Raw genomic sequence first — 17,121 nt, 5'->3', positions numbered from 1 at the left:
TTAATAAAGGTGTCGACTTTTCGAAATTACCCATGGCCGGAATCAGTACCAACTTAGGGAGGATTCTATGGAGGACACTGCACCTTGGTGTGTCATGCTCACTTCTGATCATCATTCACATGATAAAATTAGTATACAGGGTTGAATTAGTACATTAGATATTGGCAACATTCACCGGTCTATCTTCAACAAGATCCGTCGTCCTCGTCACAACCCCCCCTATTTCGACTTCTTCTCATCCTCAGACTCACTCCAGTCCAGCAATTCCAGGATCTCCTCCTCAGTGAACTTCTCAGCCTTCGGACCCTCCTTCTTCTGCATATTCTTGATGTACTTCTTTTGACGCCTGCGTGCCATCTTGTTCCATTCCGGAACACCACTAGCCTCAGCAAGGTCATCCTCCTCATCGTCCTCAAGCTCATCATCCGTGTTCTCAACCTCACCGAGAACCTTGCCCTTGTCACCGCCGCGCAGCGAGTTGGCAGACATTTTGGCCTTCTTTCCGCCCAGTTTGGCCTTTTCAGCGTCCTTCTTCTCCTTCTCCTTGCGGCGCTCGCGGTCGTGCAGGTACTTGAAGAACTTCTCCACGTACGGCCGGACCAGCAAGTAGAAAATCACACTGCCGATGACCTTCGTCCAGCGCGACATGCTGACTTCGGCGAACGAGTTGTACAGGTTCTTGAAGAAGCGGCGGAAAGCAAGTTCGACCATACCGAAGATTTCGCCGAAGAATTCGTTGGCGGCCTGGGCGGCGCGGTCGCCGAGATCTGAAGTATCTGCGTCGGCCATTTTGCGTTTTAAGTTTTTTTTTTTCTCGGTGGTGGGAGATACGGAAGGCCCGGAGGAGTCGGATGGAATGAAATTGGGTATTGTGGGTGGTATGTGATGAGATAGGGAGTGAGGAGCGGGGCGTGAGGAAATGACACAGTATTCCAATGTTTCCCAACACGTAAAACAGCGAAACGATCAAGCTGTCCTGAAATGTCCCGAACCTAGAAGGAGAAGCGTTGGGAAGGGGAAGCTTTGGAATTATTTAATCGCGGATGAATGGTTTCTCCGCTGACGCGTCTCGGGCCAATCATATCACTATTGTTGAATGTATGGGACGCGCTCTTTCACTTCTCCATTAGACATCATGGAGACCGATGAAGCTGGACTCAAGGAGGTGTGTGTTCTCTGACGGTACAGATTCGCACTGCTGATGCCAACCTTAGCGCTTGAAATCTGCCTTGTGGATGTCCGTGGGCCAGATCGTGGACGAGGAGACGATGAAGCTGGGCGTCAATGCCACGCCGCAGTTCATCGGTGCTCTGACGGAGATGGTGTGGGCTCAAATTGGTAAGTTCAGTGCCTTGGTCAATGGTCTGATCTTGGAAGACCTCGCACTTGTCTACTGCCCAAGGCGATCGCGAACCATCATCGCGTGTTGCGTCAACCTTTGAGGGCGTCCCTGCAACTGACAATGTCACAGAAACAGTCAGCCAGGACCTAGAGACGTTTGCCAAGTGAGTGAAACCGCATTACATCAACCAGAAACACAATATCCTGCTTCTCTCCTCACCCTGGTACCGCACCCAGGGCTAATCGGGATTACCGCATTAGGCATGCCGGAAGGTCAACTGTCAATGTGACAGACGTGATGCTACTTGCTCGCCGCAACGAGGGGCTAAATTCGATTCTCCTTGCTTTTTTGGAACAGCAAAATTCATTTGAGGAAACTTCCTGAGTGGCCGGGCTGGTATCCGACCTTGTCATCGCAAGTCGATGCTCCCCTGCATTGATGTCAACGCGGCTGGCCGCTCATTGGTGGATTCTTGGCTAATTCAATCTTTGTTCTCTGGGGAAATCAACCCCAGCTTATGATGTACGACAAAATACGAACATCCCCGTCGATGATTTCATTCATGTGCAAGCGGCGATGTTTGTGGCTTCGTCCGGTCATCTGCTGGTTTCCGGTCATCTGATGGTTTTCGGTCATCTGATGGTTTCCGGACATTGTGCGAATGTTCTACCGCAAGCTGTTCAGATCTTATTCCTGTGCATCCTACTGTGCTGCAAACTGTGTCCATTCCATTGGAACGCTTTATGACGCCATATTCTATGCTGTTTCGGTCTCTCGTTTTAGACACCAGCCACACAGCTTATCAGCATCCGTTCGCCTACAGTTCTTGGCGCTGGGGAGCTGTTGTTCGTTGGGGCCCCGACTCGCGATCCTTGGAATGGAGCTTCTGGTGATACCAGCAGAGGTGATGGATCTCTCTTCCTTTGTGAACCCAGCGAATCGGCGTCATTTCCTCAATCCGAATGATCACAACTTTTCTGGTATGAACCCTGGCTCTACCCTGCCTCCCCTATCAATGAACCTGGTTCGCGCAAGCTGGCGGCTGCGCTCACGATGGATGACGTCTAAGTAATTGATCTTGTTCGTATTGTACAAGCGCTCTCAGTGGCTGGCCCGTAGTCCGACTAGACCTTATAACCTGGATAGCTACCTGCTTTCGTACCTTTGTGAACTCATCGTTTTATTGCCACATTCTAGAGGTAGTTGATCTGCCTTTTGAAGGGGATATAAAGCACCCTCCACCCGTGCGGCTCATTTGACTCGAGTGATGAAGGTTTAAACGTTTCTCGACAAAAGTCTACATCACACAGTTGAAATGCCGACAACTGCTACGCTCATATTCAGCCAGCATGGTGAACACAACCACCCAGTCGGAAGACACACGGCATACGACGCTCACGAGTGTTCCGTTGATGAGATCTGTTCGTTTCCACGGTCCGGGAGATATCCGCGTGGACGAGATTGAAGAGCCATTATGTGGAAAAGGTCAAGTCAAGGTTGGTTCAGTGAGATTTTGTCCTTGAGCAAGTCTATGATACTCATCGACCGTGTACAGATGAGGCCAGCCTACGTTGGAATTTGTGGAAGTGGTGAGTTCGCTCACTTCAGACTTTATCATATTTGATCTGACAGCCACAGATCTACACGAATATACCGGTGGTCCAGTCTTAATACCGAAAACACCCCATTGCATTACGGGCTCGACGTATCCCGCCCCGATGGGCCATGAATTTGGAGGCATCATTGAAGCAGTTGGGGACGACGTTACACACCTCTCGCCCGGCCAGCGCGCCGTCGTGCGTCCCACGATCTTTGACGGAACATGTAGTGCCTGCAAGCAAGGTTACAACCACTGCTGCGAGAACATTGGATTCATCGGATTAAGCGGTAAGAGTTATTTAATCCTTGACATGTTGTGAGACTCTAACTCACTCCATAACTTACCAGGCTATGGCGGCGGCATGTCAAAAAAGATCGTTGCACCAGCCGGCCACTTCTACCCCATCCCCGAAACCATCTCCCTTAAAGCTGCCGCCCTCATCGAACCACTGGCCGTCGCCTGGCACGCCGTAAACCTGTCCCCGTTCAAGCCTGGCGATAACGTGCTGATCGTCGGAGGCGGGCCTATCGGGATCGGCGTCGTGCAGGTTCTCAAGCTGCAAGGAGCGAGACACATCATGGTGGCTGATTTGATGGAAAATCGTCAACGCCTCTGCAGGGACTCTGGGGGCTTCACATGTTTTCGACCCGCGTGAGTGCGATGTTGCGCAGCGCGTGCGCGAGATTACGGGTGGCGTCGGCGCAGATGTTATTTTCGACGCCGCGGGCGTGGAAAAGGCACTTGTCAGTGCCATACCTGCTTGCCGAGTGCATGGTACGATTGTGAACATTGCTGTTTGGGAGAAACCGCCCTCTATTCCCGTGAATCAGTTGATGTTCCACGAGATCCGATATATGGGAGCGGCGCTCTACGACGAACAGTCATTTTTGGATACGATCCGCGCGGTGAACTGTGGTAGGTTTGCCCTTGACCCCTTTTTTGGGTGGTTGGGAATTAGTTCTCCAGGGAAATTGGGCTAATATAGGTACGAGCAGGCCAACTCAAACCGGAAGGCATGATCACCTCGTGCATCACCCTCGATGAAGTGGTTGAGAAAGGATTAAAGGCACTGCTTGAGCATAGAGACGAGCACTGCAAGATTCTGGTGGACGTGCAGGCTGAGACCTTCACGTAGGCAACATCATTTAAGTTGCATGTACCATAGCTTTCTGCGTTCATGGAAAAAGGGGCACCGCCTCCACCAGTGTGGCTGGAGACTTAAAATAATTGGAGACTTTCTGCTTATTTTCGATTATTTTTCCCTTCACATGTGGTGGCGGTCGGGGTAGAAGCCAGTCATATTGTGTCCATCGCTAAAAGTGGACACGATGATTCCGACCCTGACATCATTTCTTGGTGGCTGAGCCACTAACTCGTCGAATGAACCAGGGATCACCTTGGTCCGCATCCACAGATCTTCAACAATTGCGTCGCGTATGGGGTCAGGGTCTGGTCACCTTATAAAATCCCCTTCTCAGCCTTGAATCCTTCTGCCTTGGGCTACTCAACCTTTCTTTCATCCTCCTGTATACAATCATCACCATGGGTATTGGCGGAGTCATCCTACGCTTTTCCGCACTCGCTATACGCGTGTTGCAGCTTCTCGATGCGGCCGTTATCCTTGGCATCTTCTCGTATTACCTTGCCATTCTGGCCCAACACAACCTGCACATCGCAACATGGATTCGAGCCGTCGAAGGTCTATCAGGTGCTGCTACACTTTACGGAGTCCTCGGTACCATCTTCGTCTGCTGCCTTGGCGGGATCGGCTTCTTCGCTTTCCTCGGTGTCGTTCTCGATGTCTGCTTCACGGGCGCTATGATCGCCATCGCCATCCTTACCCGCCACGGCGTCAACACGTGCACTGGCATCGTCAACACGCCTCTGGGCACCGGCAATGCCAGCGACGACTCCCAGGCCGGACTGAGCTACGGTATGGCCTGCAAGCTGGAGAAGGTGACATTCGCCGTTGCCATCATTGGAATGTAAGTGGATCCCTCATCTGGGCGATTTTCCATGTCGCCGCACCCAAGATTCACTGTCAAATTACTAACGCCACCGCCTTAGCTTCCTGTTCCTCATTTCTATTGTGTTCCAGATCGCTCTCGCTCGCCACCACAAGCGCGAGAAGCGATTCGGTCCCTCCCCGGCGAACGGTTACACCTCGGGTAGTCGCCGCAAATTCTGGAGCCGCAAGAAGAACAACCCCGAGGTTGCTGGCGCGGATGCTCTGCCTGGCCACCCGACTCCTGCTGATGTCGAGATGGACGGTGAGACCAAAGATGAGAAGCGTTGGTACAGTTCGTTCGGTCGCAAGAACAAGACTGAATTCCCCACCACCGCCACTGGAGGTGCAAATGGGTACGGCTATGGCAACTCTGCCTATACTGGCAACATCTAAACTTGGCCGTCAGCTTCGCCATGATTTACCATGGTTGATGTCCTTCTTTACGGACATCTTTCCGAGTCTGATGTTCCGGTAATTTCCATGCCGGTCGACGATTATATGACCTTTTGCTTTGGCAGCAATACCTTCTTTGCCTGAGATTGATATATACAAATACCGAGTCATAGGCTAGGAACCGCGTTATGGCGCGGCTCAGGATATAATGATAATGTGATTCTTTTTGACAAATAAATAAATTATTGAGTTCGTAGCGTACCCAAGGTTGATGCAAGAGTTAAAAGTGCCTCCCGGGTAACCCATCATTTTCCGGATGCGGCCAACAGCTGATATTTTTAGCACAACCATTAGGCAGAATAAACTAATCAAACACGAGATCGCAACACGGTTAGCATTATCGATATCAGGATCTGTGAGTGGTTAATCCACAAGCCCATTTCGTACTGCTTCATATCTTGATTCCTGATATTTGATGATGACTTCTTCATATCCTGTCAGGCAAGTCGCGCTCTTAGTAGTTCTGAGGTAGCTGCTCGTAAATAATCCTGTCTACTTTATAACTACTGACACACGAAAATTCGCTCAAATGCCCGAAACCTTCAAGGAGAAGCAAAAGGTGTATACACTTGTTTCCTCGTGTTGAGCGTGGGCACTCGCAGCAGGGCTTCAGTCGAACCCTAATGTTTCCTCGAACTCATCCTGCTCCTTGAGTCTTCTAGAACGCTTCGACTGTAGTGAATATGGAGGATTGTAGGCCCGGGCGTTTCCTATAGTAGATTCGGTAATTCCATTCGCACACACTGTCGTCATTATCTTTTAGTTTGTATTTGACGCAAAGTCATACAGCTCTACCTTTAATTATGCAAAGTAAGCGTATCGAGGATCGATTCAGATCACACTGTTTTCCACAGACCGGGTCAGTCAGATATTGTGGACCTTAACAATCACGGCAACAGTCACGGCACTAACGCATTGACAAAGTCTCATCAGTGCTAGATAGGCCAAAATTGTGTCATTTCTAAAACAGAGTGCTCCCTCTGGGGGTTGGGAAATATACGCTGTTTCCCTCACCACAAGACCTGCAATCGAATTGTGGCAGTATAAGTAGTATACAATTGTCACTTAGCTGAATGATACTGGAACCTACCAAGTCATACCACGCTTAGCGTCCAGGTCTCTGTCAACCCATAGCACTAAAGCTCATAGTTCCATCCACGAAGGCTCCATCCGATTCTCATGATCATGGGGACGCTGGGATTCGCTGCGTAATACGTGTCGTGGGCAAAGCAGTCAGTTACAATGCCAAGTCGCAGATGCGAAATATATTCTTGATAAGCAACATGGTTAGCGCTGTAACGTAAAGTACCACGGTGGGGGTTCAATTTTGACGGGATTGGGGCCGCGACCAAAAACCGTTAGGTTGATGGCTCGCTTGTGGAGGGGGAATGATTACGCTAGGAATATCATTTTGTCAGCACCATAAGATGGCGTGCCTATCCAGAAACGACGCATTGAACATTCTGGCAACTGCTTCCCACAGAAACACCCCCTCACTAGGCAGTAACAAATATGGACTCCATGCTATCTGCACATGAGATTGGTGAAGGACTCCCTGTCTTGATCATCCATGGATGGCAGATGGAGGGAAGAGTCGAGGAACTCGACTTCGAGCCAATCTTCAGCAAAACACCGGGACTTTGCCGAATTTACGTGGACCTTCCAGGCATGGGCACATCACCTTCGAATAATGTCAAGGACCTGGATGATATGTACCTTCGCTTGGGACAATTCATTGATTCCCGACTTGGGAGCTCAAGATTCTTACTTGTCGGCTCATCCTGTGGCGGTTACCTGGCACGAGCCATAGCTCACAAATACGCTGCGCAAGTCGATGGTTTGTTATTGCGTGTACCGCTGATTGAGCCCAAGGATAGCATGCGCGATCTCGACGCTTTCCGACCTGTGGTAGCAAACGACCAATTCATGTCAAGCATACCAGCTGAAGACAGGGCGCTTCTTGGAAATGTTCTCGTTCAAACACCTGATTACATTCAAAAATTGAAGGCAAAATACGAGGAAATTTACCTGCCAGCGGAGAGAGCATCAGACGCTCAGGTGTTAGATCCGATTCGAGCAGACCCACATCGATATCGGTTATCATTGTCGTTGGACAATGAAAGCGCCAAGTTCTTTGCACCCACACTCATTCTATGTGGCCGCCAAGACGAGAGCGTGGGCTATCGAGACAGCCTTCGCTTGCTGGTGCTCTATCCACGATCCACCTTTGTTGTTTTAGATCGCGGTACGCACGGCCTACCTATTGACGAGACTAGTGTATTTGAGGCTTTGGTTCTTGACTGGATTACCCGGGTTAATGAATGGCGAGCTCGCACGGACATGTAAGGGCTGTCTATGATAGCCACCTATATCTTCTTGTTCGTAATGGAATGGCCACATTTAAAGCCCTAGCGATGACCGGCTAGGAGCGGTATGATCCTATAAGGCCATCTTTGAATTTAATGATGTTAATTGGAAGATCTCTTCATTCTTCGTTCACAGCGTTGATTGTGCCTTTCGCGACCCGGATTGCTCAGATTAGAACCTAACAAACATACCTGGAGACAAAGAGATGAACTGATGCCAACTGAAGCCATCTCTCAAGATTTACATATATATCTCAGCATGGGTAAAGTTCGGCCTTTTTCCTACTTGTCGGATGCTATTGAGGGTCATTCAACAGCTTTCTGGTATCTGCAAGAAATACCGCCTTTGTCTCTCTCTTGGTGCAAGGTCCAAGGTGGAAGTTCAATTAGATTTGAACCAATCTGAAGACTTTCTAAAACCCCTTAGAATGTCCGCCATGAACCTTGAGTGGTGCTCCTAGACACGAGTAGAGATAGCCTAGGCGCAGACTTAGTGAGCAATGACAGACAAAATCAGGATTGGTAAATCGTATCCTAGGACGCACTGACTAGCATGTCATCACTCTGTATACAAGAAGAAAACTGAGAAGAATGCCGCGCACAAGTAGAAACTTGTGAGAAACTTGTGGGGTTTAGATGTGTTTCCCAGGATGCGTGTAACGACATTCCCTACAGAGGTTGATTCCCCACTATGAGGTCAATCGCCACATAGGCTTGCCTTTTTGTAAATTAAACAAGTGCATAAGACAAATGATCGAACCCGAGACTTTCCTTTACAGTCTTCATCGATCTTGCTCTGCATAGAGTAAGGATCGGTCTCGTCGTTTTCACCGTCACGAAATGCGGCGCGTCGCGGATCACGCGTCCTTCCGATCCTCAACCTCGTAACGAATTGCCCGCGATCAACATCCAGCCTCTCACCATATTGAGAGCCCACTGGATGTGTCGTTCTTCTGTACGGCTCCTCCGTGGTCTGCCTGTCCAGAATTCCGGCGTCAGGTCGGGCCCCGGGGGTCGCCACCCCTCCTTGAGGATCTCCGATCGATCTCTCGTGGCGAACGTCAGATCGCCTGCGCCGGTTTTGGGCCATGTTCGTCATGGAGCGCGACCAAGTTTGCGCTTCCCCTGTCAAGGCCTTCCTTGCTTTACGCATTTTTCGTATACCTCCCTGAACCTTATTGCACAATCTCTCCAGCTGTTTCCCCAGAATATCTCGCGCAGCGCACTTCGACAAGTACACACCGCAGTTGCAATGGCGTTGGACGCGGACGTGGACGGCATTGATACCAAGCCTGCTGACATTCTCAATGAGGATGTCGTCTTGCCCGAGAGTCGCGCAGAGGCAGCCTTGGATCCAGAGTCCGACGAAGACATTCCCATTGAAGCCGAGGAGCTGCAAGAGGCTCTAGGTCGTCCTCCGCCGGTGAACAGTGACTACCTTCCACTTCCCTGGAAGGGTCGCCTGGGTTATGTAAGTTGAATTGTATAAACCCCAACTTCGCGCGACTCCAATTCTGATATCTATTTCTACAGGCTTGTCTGAACACTTACCTGCGATACTCAACTCCTCCCGTTTTCTGCTCCCGAACATGTCGCATTGCTTCCATCATTGAGAATCGACACCCATTACAAGATCCAGACCAGCCTGCGCATGCGACGAAAAACCGCCCCAATCGTGATCAACCAGCTGAACTAGCGCGTGGACAAGCATTTGTGGAAGCGCTGGGGTTGGCGAACGCGCGTGACCTTCTCAAGCTGATACGTTGGAACGACAAATATGGCATCAAGTTCATGCGACTCAGCAGTGAGATGTTTCCATTTGCTAGCCACAAAGAGTATGGTTACAAGTTGGCTCCATTTGCGGCCGAGGTTCTGGAAGAGGCTGGACGAATAGTTGCGGAGCTCGGTCACCGTGTATCGGTTCATCCCGGCCAATTCACCCAGCTGGGCTCTCCCAGAAAAGAAGTGATAGAAAGCTCCTACCGAGACCTTGCATACCACTCGGAGATGCTGCAGCTGCTTAAATTGCCTCCCCAACAAGACCGCGATGCTGTTATGATTCTACACATGGGCGGCGTCTTTGGTGATAAAGCTGCTACATTGGACCGTTTCCGGGAAAACTATGCATCATTGTCGCAGGATATCAAGAATCGCCTGGTACTCGAGAATGACGATGTTAGCTGGACCGTACACGATTTACTGCCCATTTGCGAAGAGTTGAACATTCCTCTGGTACTTGACTATCATCACCACAATATCATGTTTGATCCAAATGAGGTTCGTGAGGGTACGCAGGATATAATTTCTCTCTATGACCGCATTGCAGCCACTTGGTCCCGAAAGAACGTCACCCAGAAAATGCATTATTCTGAACAAACCGCCCCGGCAATTACGCGCCGCCAACGGCGCAAACATAGCGACCGGGTCGCCACTCTGCCGCCTTGCTCACCCACCATGGATCTCATGATCGAAGCCAAGGACAAGGAGCAAGCGGTCTTTGAGTTGATGAGAACATTCAAACTGCCAGGCCATGACCTGTTCAACGACATCATCCCGTACATGCGGACGGATGAAAACAAGCCATTCAAGCCCCCCGCGCGCGAAAAAGAAGAACGACAGCTTCGTTGACCTTGAAGGAACTGTTCCTCCCCTCGCACCATATCCGATGAGGAGGTCGGCATGGGTGGTCCTGACAGACGGGTCTATTGGCCACGCGGCATGGAAGAATGGCTGCGCCCCGCGAAGAAAATCGTGAAACCCAAGGCGAGCCCGAAGAAGGTCAAGAAAGAACCTGAGGCCAACGGCGCCCTGGAAACACCAGTGGAAAAGCCTGCTCGTGTTCCTCGACGGACTCCTTCAACCAAAAAGCGGAAAGCTGAAAAAATCGAGACCACCCCGGAGTTGGATGAGCTAAGCGATCTATCTGCCGAGCCGGAAGGTGTGGCTGCGAAGGCGCCTGGCTCGCGGAAAAGTACTCGAGCGAAGAAGGTCAATTACACCGAGGATAGCGCATAGATGAATTTTGGTTGTATGATACCTGGCACTGAGATGCTTGATTTCTTGTGTATATAATGGAGGGTTTGGCGTTTTGGCGATAATGGCTTCTAGACATGCATGAACACGTATGATGTTCGATCTTGGTTTGTGACCTTGATCCTCTTGTTGGATCTAGAGACCCTGAAGAGGACTGCGATGGCCTTCCCGGACACATCCCTCCGCCACGAGAACCTACGCCAGAAGAAATCGACTTCATTCTTCAACCCTATCGGAGTGATTCACTACGATGGCGCGCGAAGGTTATGTACCGCGACCATCTATGTCCCGTTTTTCTGCGCACATGCTATAGCACCGTCGAAGACGAGCGGGCTAAGCACGACCACTTGAAGAAATGGATCGACGTAGATATCTTTGGCGAGGAAGCATGGTGGGCCGTTCTCGATAATGCGGATCTGTTCAACTTTAGCTCCGACTGGCGTCGAGTATACGGAATTCTCTTCGAGGTCGCTGGCCCTCTTTTGTCCCGGGCTTGATGATAGGTGGACCAAGCGATTTTTTGATCCCGGTCACTGTGATACGATGCGTTCGTATTTCAAAAAAGACGCTTGCCGACAAGAAAGAAAAGAACCCCAAAGCATGGATAAAGGCACAGAGATGCCTTTATCGAGGAAGTTGCAATGGCGTTGCAGAAATCTGCCACGAGTACATATGTGATGATTGCCGATGAGGAAGCCTTTCAGACTGGAGGTCCCCGTATGTTATATTTGGATGGGTTTCGAAACATCATTCGTGAGGGTCGCTTGGATACCGAGATCGATGATATTTTTAATGTAGTCGGCGATTGGATGGAAACTAACGATCTATTGCAAGGCTCGACGGTCGGCGAGAAGTATCGAGTCAATGGCGACTTGGGTAGGTATTCATACCAGTTGACCGAAGAAGATCTTGCAGACACTATGTCTCTATGAAAAACTTTCAAAGTGCTTCGTTCGCTTAACCCGAGACTTCTCACTCCATCAAGATCGATAATTTATCGAGACCAACCACTCGACTGACCCATCAAGTCATCCGTATCTGTGTAGGAAAGAAAGACAATTGGTCCGTGGATAGGAGGCATTTTGCTTTGATATGGTATTATTGAAAGAAAATAGAATACGGTCATGAGTGCAAGATAGAGGGGTTGAAAGGGAGGGGGAAAGAAGGAGAAAAGAGCTCGACAAGGCGAAGTTAGGTCTATTATGTTAAAGGTGATGGAGAGATGACAAGACAGCGTATTGAGACGCTAGTCTAGGAACGGCAAAAACAAACCAGACGTAGTAAATCACAAGGTCCCAATATTACAGCATAGATTTGGGGAACTTCTTCATCGCCTGTCGCACGCCTAGATCCGCAAGAATCTCCTCGGTTCCGCCAAGGATAGCATCGAACTTGTACGTGCGGTGGAACATTTCTACAACCTTGCCCATGCCGCTCTGGGTGATACCACGACCTCCAAAGATGTTGGTAGCCATGCTAGCAATTTCGCCGGCGGATTTGGTGGCATGCGACTTGAGCAGGCCGATGGGACCGCCCAGATGGATAGACTGCTCGGCGTAGCTCATGTTGCACATCTGATAGGCGATGGACTCAAGCCAGGCTTGATTGGATTCGGTGAGCGAGATCATGCGAGCGAGTCTAGATGATCGTTAGATGATGGACTAGTTTTGGTCTCCTCGGGATTACTCACTTTTGACGAATGGCCGGCTGGGCAACTAGATTCTTGCCGAAGACGATACGCTGGTTGCACCACTTCAAACACTCTTCCACAATGGTCATCGACATGCGGACCACAGCAGCAACCATCATGAAGCGCTCGTGGTTGAAGTTGCTCATAATGACAATGAAGCCCTTGTGCTCCTGGCCTAGGAGGTTCTGAACGGGCACCTTCACATTCTCAAATTGCACGAATGCAGTGGCAGCGGCAGTCGAGTATGAGGTCTTGATCTGCTTGGTCTCGACACCCTCGCCGCGCGGAATCAACAACACAGAGAAGCCCTTCTCAGTACGGCAGCCGGTTACGAAGTAGTCGGCAAACATGCCGTTGGTGATCCACTTCTTGGTGCCGTTCACAATGTAGTACTTGCCATCCGGGGTTTTCTCGGCGGTGGTCTTCAAGCCCGCAACATCACTGCCCGCAAAGGCTTCGGTGATGGCCAAACACATCTTCTTCTGTCCAGATAGGACTTCGCCAGTAACCCGCTCCTTGAGAACGGGATCATTCAGCCACTGCTGCACCGCAGTGAGACTGATAGCCATGCCAGCCATGTTGCCATCTTGGAAGCCTGGAGAAAATTAGACCACTATCTCACGGGGCATAACCTGGGTCAGGGCTTACCTCGTGCATTCGCACGAACCAATTCTTGCGTCACAATCATGTCGTGGAGATAGTCAAATTCCTTGCCATCCACGGCGCCACCCAACAGCTGGCGGCCATGCAAATGCTTGCCGGGGCCGAGGCGCATAGCCAAAATATTCGTTTCCGCCATACGGTCAATCAGTTCCTGACTGATATAGGTCCCATCACGCTCTTTCTCCTGCGCCTCGGGGGTCACATAGCGATCTGTGAATTCGCGAACAGCCTTTTGCAGTCGGCGATGGCTCTCCTTGAAGTAGGGACTCTTAAAATGCGGGCGCAACCAAAGGGGTTCCGCATAAGGAACGGGGCTCAGGGCGCCAGGCACGGGTCGGATAACCTCGGGCTTTTCACCCTCAATGGTGCCAATGTACAATTGATCGTGATATTTTTCTAACACCTCCTGGCGATGCAAGTTGTAAAACTCAGTCGTGGCATCTTGACCGGCAACCTGAGCGAGCACGACGGCGCCGCCAGGGTGGGCATCAACAAAGTCAGTGAGGTCATAGACGTTGTGGTCGATAATGCACCAGAGGGAATCCTCGGTGTTGTGCTTGGCCACCTCGGCGCGAGTGAGTATTTGTGAGGGCATATTGAAAGATTTCTGAGGAGGTCAAGAGAGAAGAAGAAGATTGGGAAGGAAAGCCTGAAGTAATTCGGTGAAGAGATGTTGCATACCCCGGATTCCGAAAGCTTGTTGCCAATGAGCGGGCGGGAAATATCAGCCGAGGTTATTTTCACTGCACGTTCCTCAGACACTTCCCGAGGTTAATTTTTCCCCTGTCTTCGTACCCTTTGCTTTACTTCCAACACCATGCGACTCTCCATATACCTGATTTGAGAATGTACAGATTATCCGGAGATCTAATAAGAAAGAGACTTCGAATGGGAATTCATTAGCTAGAACCCCAGAAAGGGAGGTTAAATGACGACAAGCAAGACCCCTTAACGGTGTCGGAGGATGATGGTGAGCAATGCCAATATGAATAGAGATGGTATAGATGTCTAGGAATATGTACAGTTCTATCCTAACCTCGTGAAGCGAGTCTAAGGCTGGCGTCCTGCACCCGCCTGCATATCCTTCTGTGCCTCTTCCACCAACCACACGCTCACTGGCAGCGCATCGCTTCCAACCCGCCAGCTGCCTAGGACAACATTCTGCCTCTGCAGAATCTCTGATGCGCGCTCCCACCGACGGCGCCAGAGCTCCTCACGCTTGTTGGGGAGTGGTGCCGGTGGCATGGCGGAGTCACTAGCCGTCCGTGGCAAAGATTGGTTAGATGCGGGCTTTCGCAGGCCTAGCGAAGGTGATGAAGAGAGATTAAGTCGCTCAGTAGCATATTGGAGAGCAGCCTGAGCCGCAGATACTGGGTATGACGGTAAATATGACGTCTTTGCAGGTGTTTGTGGTACGGGTCGAGAGGTAGTCGGTGTGCTCGACGGAGAGCTGGCATTTGACGAAGACGTGTTGGTACGTCGCGGTGGGGGCACAGGAGGAGGTTGCTTGGGCCGTCCTTGCCCAGAGCCTGGTGCATCTATAGTGTCGGCTGAATAAATCTCGTTCGTGAACGGCTCGGTGCGACTGCGGGATACTGGAGATGGTTCAAAATTGACCGATGAAACTGTTTGGACCGGTTGTCGAGCCGGTAAGGGAGGCACGGCCTTTCGTCGTACTGGCGGTGGTGGTGGGTTTGCCTTGCCAGATAAAGTCTCAACCTGTCCTGGTGCTGCCGTTGTGCGTAAAGAAGATGGCTTGGTTGGCTTCAGGGGTGGCACACGCGGCTTCGTAGACACGGGCACGTCTGGTGCAAACGGCGTCTGTTCCTCTTCATCGCGAAGATCAATCAAGTCGCCGTTGTCAATGCTCTTCATATCATCCCGGGAAAACGATGGATCTTGAGCTCGCCGGGGCGGTAACGCAGGCCTGTTGGGATGAGAGTCTGAATGATCCACCAATTGCGGAGTACTGCGACTACGACTCACAGACCCTTCTGGGTTTCCGGCCGACTGGTCGAAGAAAGGCTTCTTATCTGTCGTTGTCACATCTCGAATGAATATTCCCAAGATTCGACCGGGGTTAGCCAGCACAATATCGGTGTAAACCTCCAGGTCGGCTTCGCCGCTATCGCCAACCAGAATGAACTTGCGTTCAGGAAAGTCACGCAAAAGCTGCTCAAGGTTGCCTCGCTTTCTCTCGGCAGTGGGCTCGAAGATTCCTTGCAGCATACCAGAGTAAGCTTTGAGATGGAAGGAGCCCGGAGGCAGTCCGACAAGCTTAAAATACTTCTCCAACAGAGGGTATAGTTGCCATGGAGCGTTTGAAACGTAGTGGAAGTCCACATTACGCTTGGCTAGCTCTTGATACCAGTCGCTGACTCCTTGAATGGTCAAATCGTTAAGGTCACGAACAAAGGTGTTGCGGAACATCTCTTTCGCGCCACTAGTAATGGCGGAGTGTTTGACGGTATCATCAATATCACTGATCAGGCTGATGCCAGTCGGCTCAACGAGCTGGATCGGTTTTGCAGCACATAGGTCTTCGGAGGCTAAGACCCGAACGTGAGTTGGGACGAACGGTAGCGCAGCACGTAGCGTGAAATGTCCCGACTCGTCTGTTCGTAAAGTTCGTGATACACTCTCCTCCTCATTAAAGAAGAACGCCATGACACCCAGCCCAGCAATAGGGTTGGTCAAGAACGGACGAAGTCTTTCCATCAGTTGTGCGTTGGCTATGGTCATTTCATCCTTACTCAAAGGAGTCGGTTGGCCGGTGCCTCGGGACTGATCAACGCGAGAGCTCTTCCAAGCCTGGTCCGCATCTTTCTCCGCCGAGTCAACCAGAGTCTCCATCTGCTTATTCACATACTCGTCTTCGCCTTTACTTGCTGTTGAGCTCTGTCCATTCTTTGCAGCAGAAGGAGCTTGTACACCACTCAGCTGCCTAGCCAGCGTGATCATGAGGCGATGCTTCTTACTCATCGGCTCTCGACCAGGTGCATAGATCCAGCCACGCACATCGACTTCCACAACCGCATCTTCAGCCTCTGATTTATCCCAGCCGTCTTCTGAGTGGCGCTCATGGTCCACGCCGTGATATTCATCGAGTTCGCGAGACCAGGATTCACGGCGGGAGGGCGCACCAGCACTCTTTTTTGGCTTGTACGTTAAGCGCCTCGCATAACTGGGGAATAACACCATTTCCTCATCGCCTGAGCGCGCGATCTCCACATCTGGAAAGGCGCCTGGTGTATTGTAATAATCCTCACTGTTGTATTCGTTTTTCTGTGAGGTCCATTGAGCCTGATAGGCCTGGCGTAGCTCATTCGCCGCTTTGAAGTACCCGTAGACCCTGCGCCGCCGGCCACCACTGCCGTCCCCGCTCCCGGGTGTTGACGAAAGCCCAGATTGCGCCATCGGGTCTCTCACAGCATGTTTTGGCCCTTCAACAGGCCCGCTGATAGGTCTTGTGTTTGATCCCAATTTACCTGTTGCACCTCTGCCGCCCCGCAACCGTCGCCGTGGCCCAAGGAGATAGGCAACGAAGCCGCCGCCGAACCTGCGGTTGCGGGCTGCGAGCCGCGCCTGACGCTGAACGATGGCTTGATAGAGTCGCGACTGTGCACGGTGGCGAAGTGCGGGGGAGGGTCTCGTGGCGGATGTTCCAGAGACGATTCTGGGCTCTACGGGTTGTGAGAGGTCCGACGAGAACGCGGAGGAGGGAGGAAAATCTGCCGGGTCTTGGCTCACGGCCAGGCAAAGTAGGGCTCGGGAATGGATTAGGCGGGAATGGATTTCTGAATAGAAAGGGTTTGAAGCGAGCGATAGGCCAGCGAAATCGCGATTTGGGCGCCAGGGTCTCGGATGTGCGAAGTCGATTGGTGGTTCTGTGCGAGGGCCTGGACTAAGACGTCCGAAGTAAAGATGAATTCTATACTGAAGATATGAGTTGACGACAATATGATT

At 51.0% G+C, this 17,121-nt stretch overlaps 11 protein-coding genes across 11 annotated transcripts; 8 read left to right on the top strand and 3 right to left on the bottom strand.

Moving 5' to 3' along the window:
* Positions 1-219: 219 nt before the first annotated feature.
* On the bottom strand, positions 220-789 carry N7477_004362 (uncharacterized protein; the record flags this gene model as incomplete). The annotated part of the gene is made up of 1 exon (XM_056966025.1): positions 220-789. The coding sequence occupies one exon, from the start codon at positions 787-789 to the stop codon at positions 220-222; it is 570 nt and encodes a 189-aa protein (XP_056822806.1).
* A 346-nt stretch (positions 790-1,135) lies between these two features.
* On the top strand, positions 1,136-1,726 carry N7477_004361 (CENP-S family protein; the record flags this gene model as incomplete). The annotated part of the gene is made up of 4 exons (XM_056966024.1): positions 1,136-1,165; positions 1,215-1,338; positions 1,472-1,505; positions 1,603-1,726. The coding sequence occupies 4 exons, from the start codon at positions 1,136-1,138 to the stop codon at positions 1,724-1,726; spliced, it is 312 nt and encodes a 103-aa protein (XP_056822805.1).
* A 965-nt stretch (positions 1,727-2,691) lies between these two features.
* N7477_004360 (uncharacterized protein) lies at positions 2,692-4,077 on the top strand (the record flags this gene model as incomplete). The annotated part of the gene is made up of 6 exons (XM_056966023.1): positions 2,692-2,838; positions 2,898-2,931; positions 2,981-3,229; positions 3,290-3,522; positions 3,599-3,857; positions 3,938-4,077. The coding sequence occupies 6 exons, from the start codon at positions 2,692-2,694 to the stop codon at positions 4,075-4,077; spliced, it is 1,062 nt and encodes a 353-aa protein (XP_056822804.1).
* Positions 4,078-4,484: 407 nt separating this feature from the next.
* On the top strand, positions 4,485-5,343 carry N7477_004359 (uncharacterized protein; the record flags this gene model as incomplete). Its single annotated transcript, XM_056966022.1, has 2 exons — positions 4,485-4,927; positions 5,010-5,343. 2 exons carry the CDS (start codon positions 4,485-4,487, stop codon positions 5,341-5,343), a joined length of 777 nt encoding a protein of 258 aa, XP_056822803.1.
* A 1,572-nt stretch (positions 5,344-6,915) lies between these two features.
* N7477_004358 (alpha/beta fold hydrolase) lies at positions 6,916-7,749 on the top strand (the record flags this gene model as incomplete). The annotated part of the gene is made up of 1 exon (XM_056966021.1): positions 6,916-7,749. The coding sequence occupies one exon, from the start codon at positions 6,916-6,918 to the stop codon at positions 7,747-7,749; it is 834 nt and encodes a 277-aa protein (XP_056822802.1).
* Positions 7,750-9,021: 1,272 nt separating this feature from the next.
* N7477_004357 (uncharacterized protein) lies at positions 9,022-10,397 on the top strand (the record flags this gene model as incomplete). The annotated part of the gene is made up of 2 exons (XM_056966020.1): positions 9,022-9,240; positions 9,303-10,397. 2 exons carry the CDS (start codon positions 9,022-9,024, stop codon positions 10,395-10,397), a joined length of 1,314 nt encoding a protein of 437 aa, XP_056822801.1.
* Positions 10,398-10,448: 51 nt separating this feature from the next.
* On the top strand, positions 10,449-10,784 carry N7477_004356 (uncharacterized protein; the record flags this gene model as incomplete). The annotated part of the gene is made up of 1 exon (XM_056966019.1): positions 10,449-10,784. The coding sequence occupies one exon, from the start codon at positions 10,449-10,451 to the stop codon at positions 10,782-10,784; it is 336 nt and encodes a 111-aa protein (XP_056822800.1).
* A 284-nt stretch (positions 10,785-11,068) lies between these two features.
* On the top strand, positions 11,069-11,299 carry N7477_004355 (uncharacterized protein; the record flags this gene model as incomplete). The annotated part of the gene is made up of 1 exon (XM_056966018.1): positions 11,069-11,299. One exon carries the CDS (start codon positions 11,069-11,071, stop codon positions 11,297-11,299), a length of 231 nt encoding a protein of 76 aa, XP_056822799.1.
* Positions 11,300-11,443: 144 nt separating this feature from the next.
* N7477_004354 (uncharacterized protein) lies at positions 11,444-11,734 on the top strand (the record flags this gene model as incomplete). Its single annotated transcript, XM_056966017.1, has 1 exon — positions 11,444-11,734. The coding sequence occupies one exon, from the start codon at positions 11,444-11,446 to the stop codon at positions 11,732-11,734; it is 291 nt and encodes a 96-aa protein (XP_056822798.1).
* A 369-nt stretch (positions 11,735-12,103) lies between these two features.
* Positions 12,104-13,750, bottom strand: N7477_004353 (acyl-CoA dehydrogenase family protein; the record flags this gene model as incomplete). The annotated part of the gene is made up of 3 exons (XM_056966016.1): positions 12,104-12,440; positions 12,493-13,087; positions 13,141-13,750. The coding sequence occupies 3 exons, from the start codon at positions 13,748-13,750 to the stop codon at positions 12,104-12,106; spliced, it is 1,542 nt and encodes a 513-aa protein (XP_056822797.1).
* Positions 13,751-14,205: 455 nt separating this feature from the next.
* On the bottom strand, positions 14,206-16,572 carry N7477_004352 (phosphatidate phosphatase App1 family protein; the record flags this gene model as incomplete). The annotated part of the gene is made up of 1 exon (XM_056966015.1): positions 14,206-16,572. The coding sequence occupies one exon, from the start codon at positions 16,570-16,572 to the stop codon at positions 14,206-14,208; it is 2,367 nt and encodes a 788-aa protein (XP_056822796.1).
* Positions 16,573-17,121: the final 549 nt, after the last annotated feature.

Source organism: Penicillium maclennaniae, assembly GCF_028827695.1.
Source record: "Penicillium maclennaniae strain IBT 15551 chromosome Unknown utg000004l:1.0-3007600.0:1.0-3009580.0, whole genome shotgun sequence".
Taxonomy (NCBI): Eukaryota; Fungi; Ascomycota; class Eurotiomycetes; order Eurotiales; family Aspergillaceae; genus Penicillium; species Penicillium maclennaniae.
The sequence above is the reverse complement of the archived record's forward strand: the minus strand, read 5'-3'. Positions and strand labels throughout refer to the sequence as shown.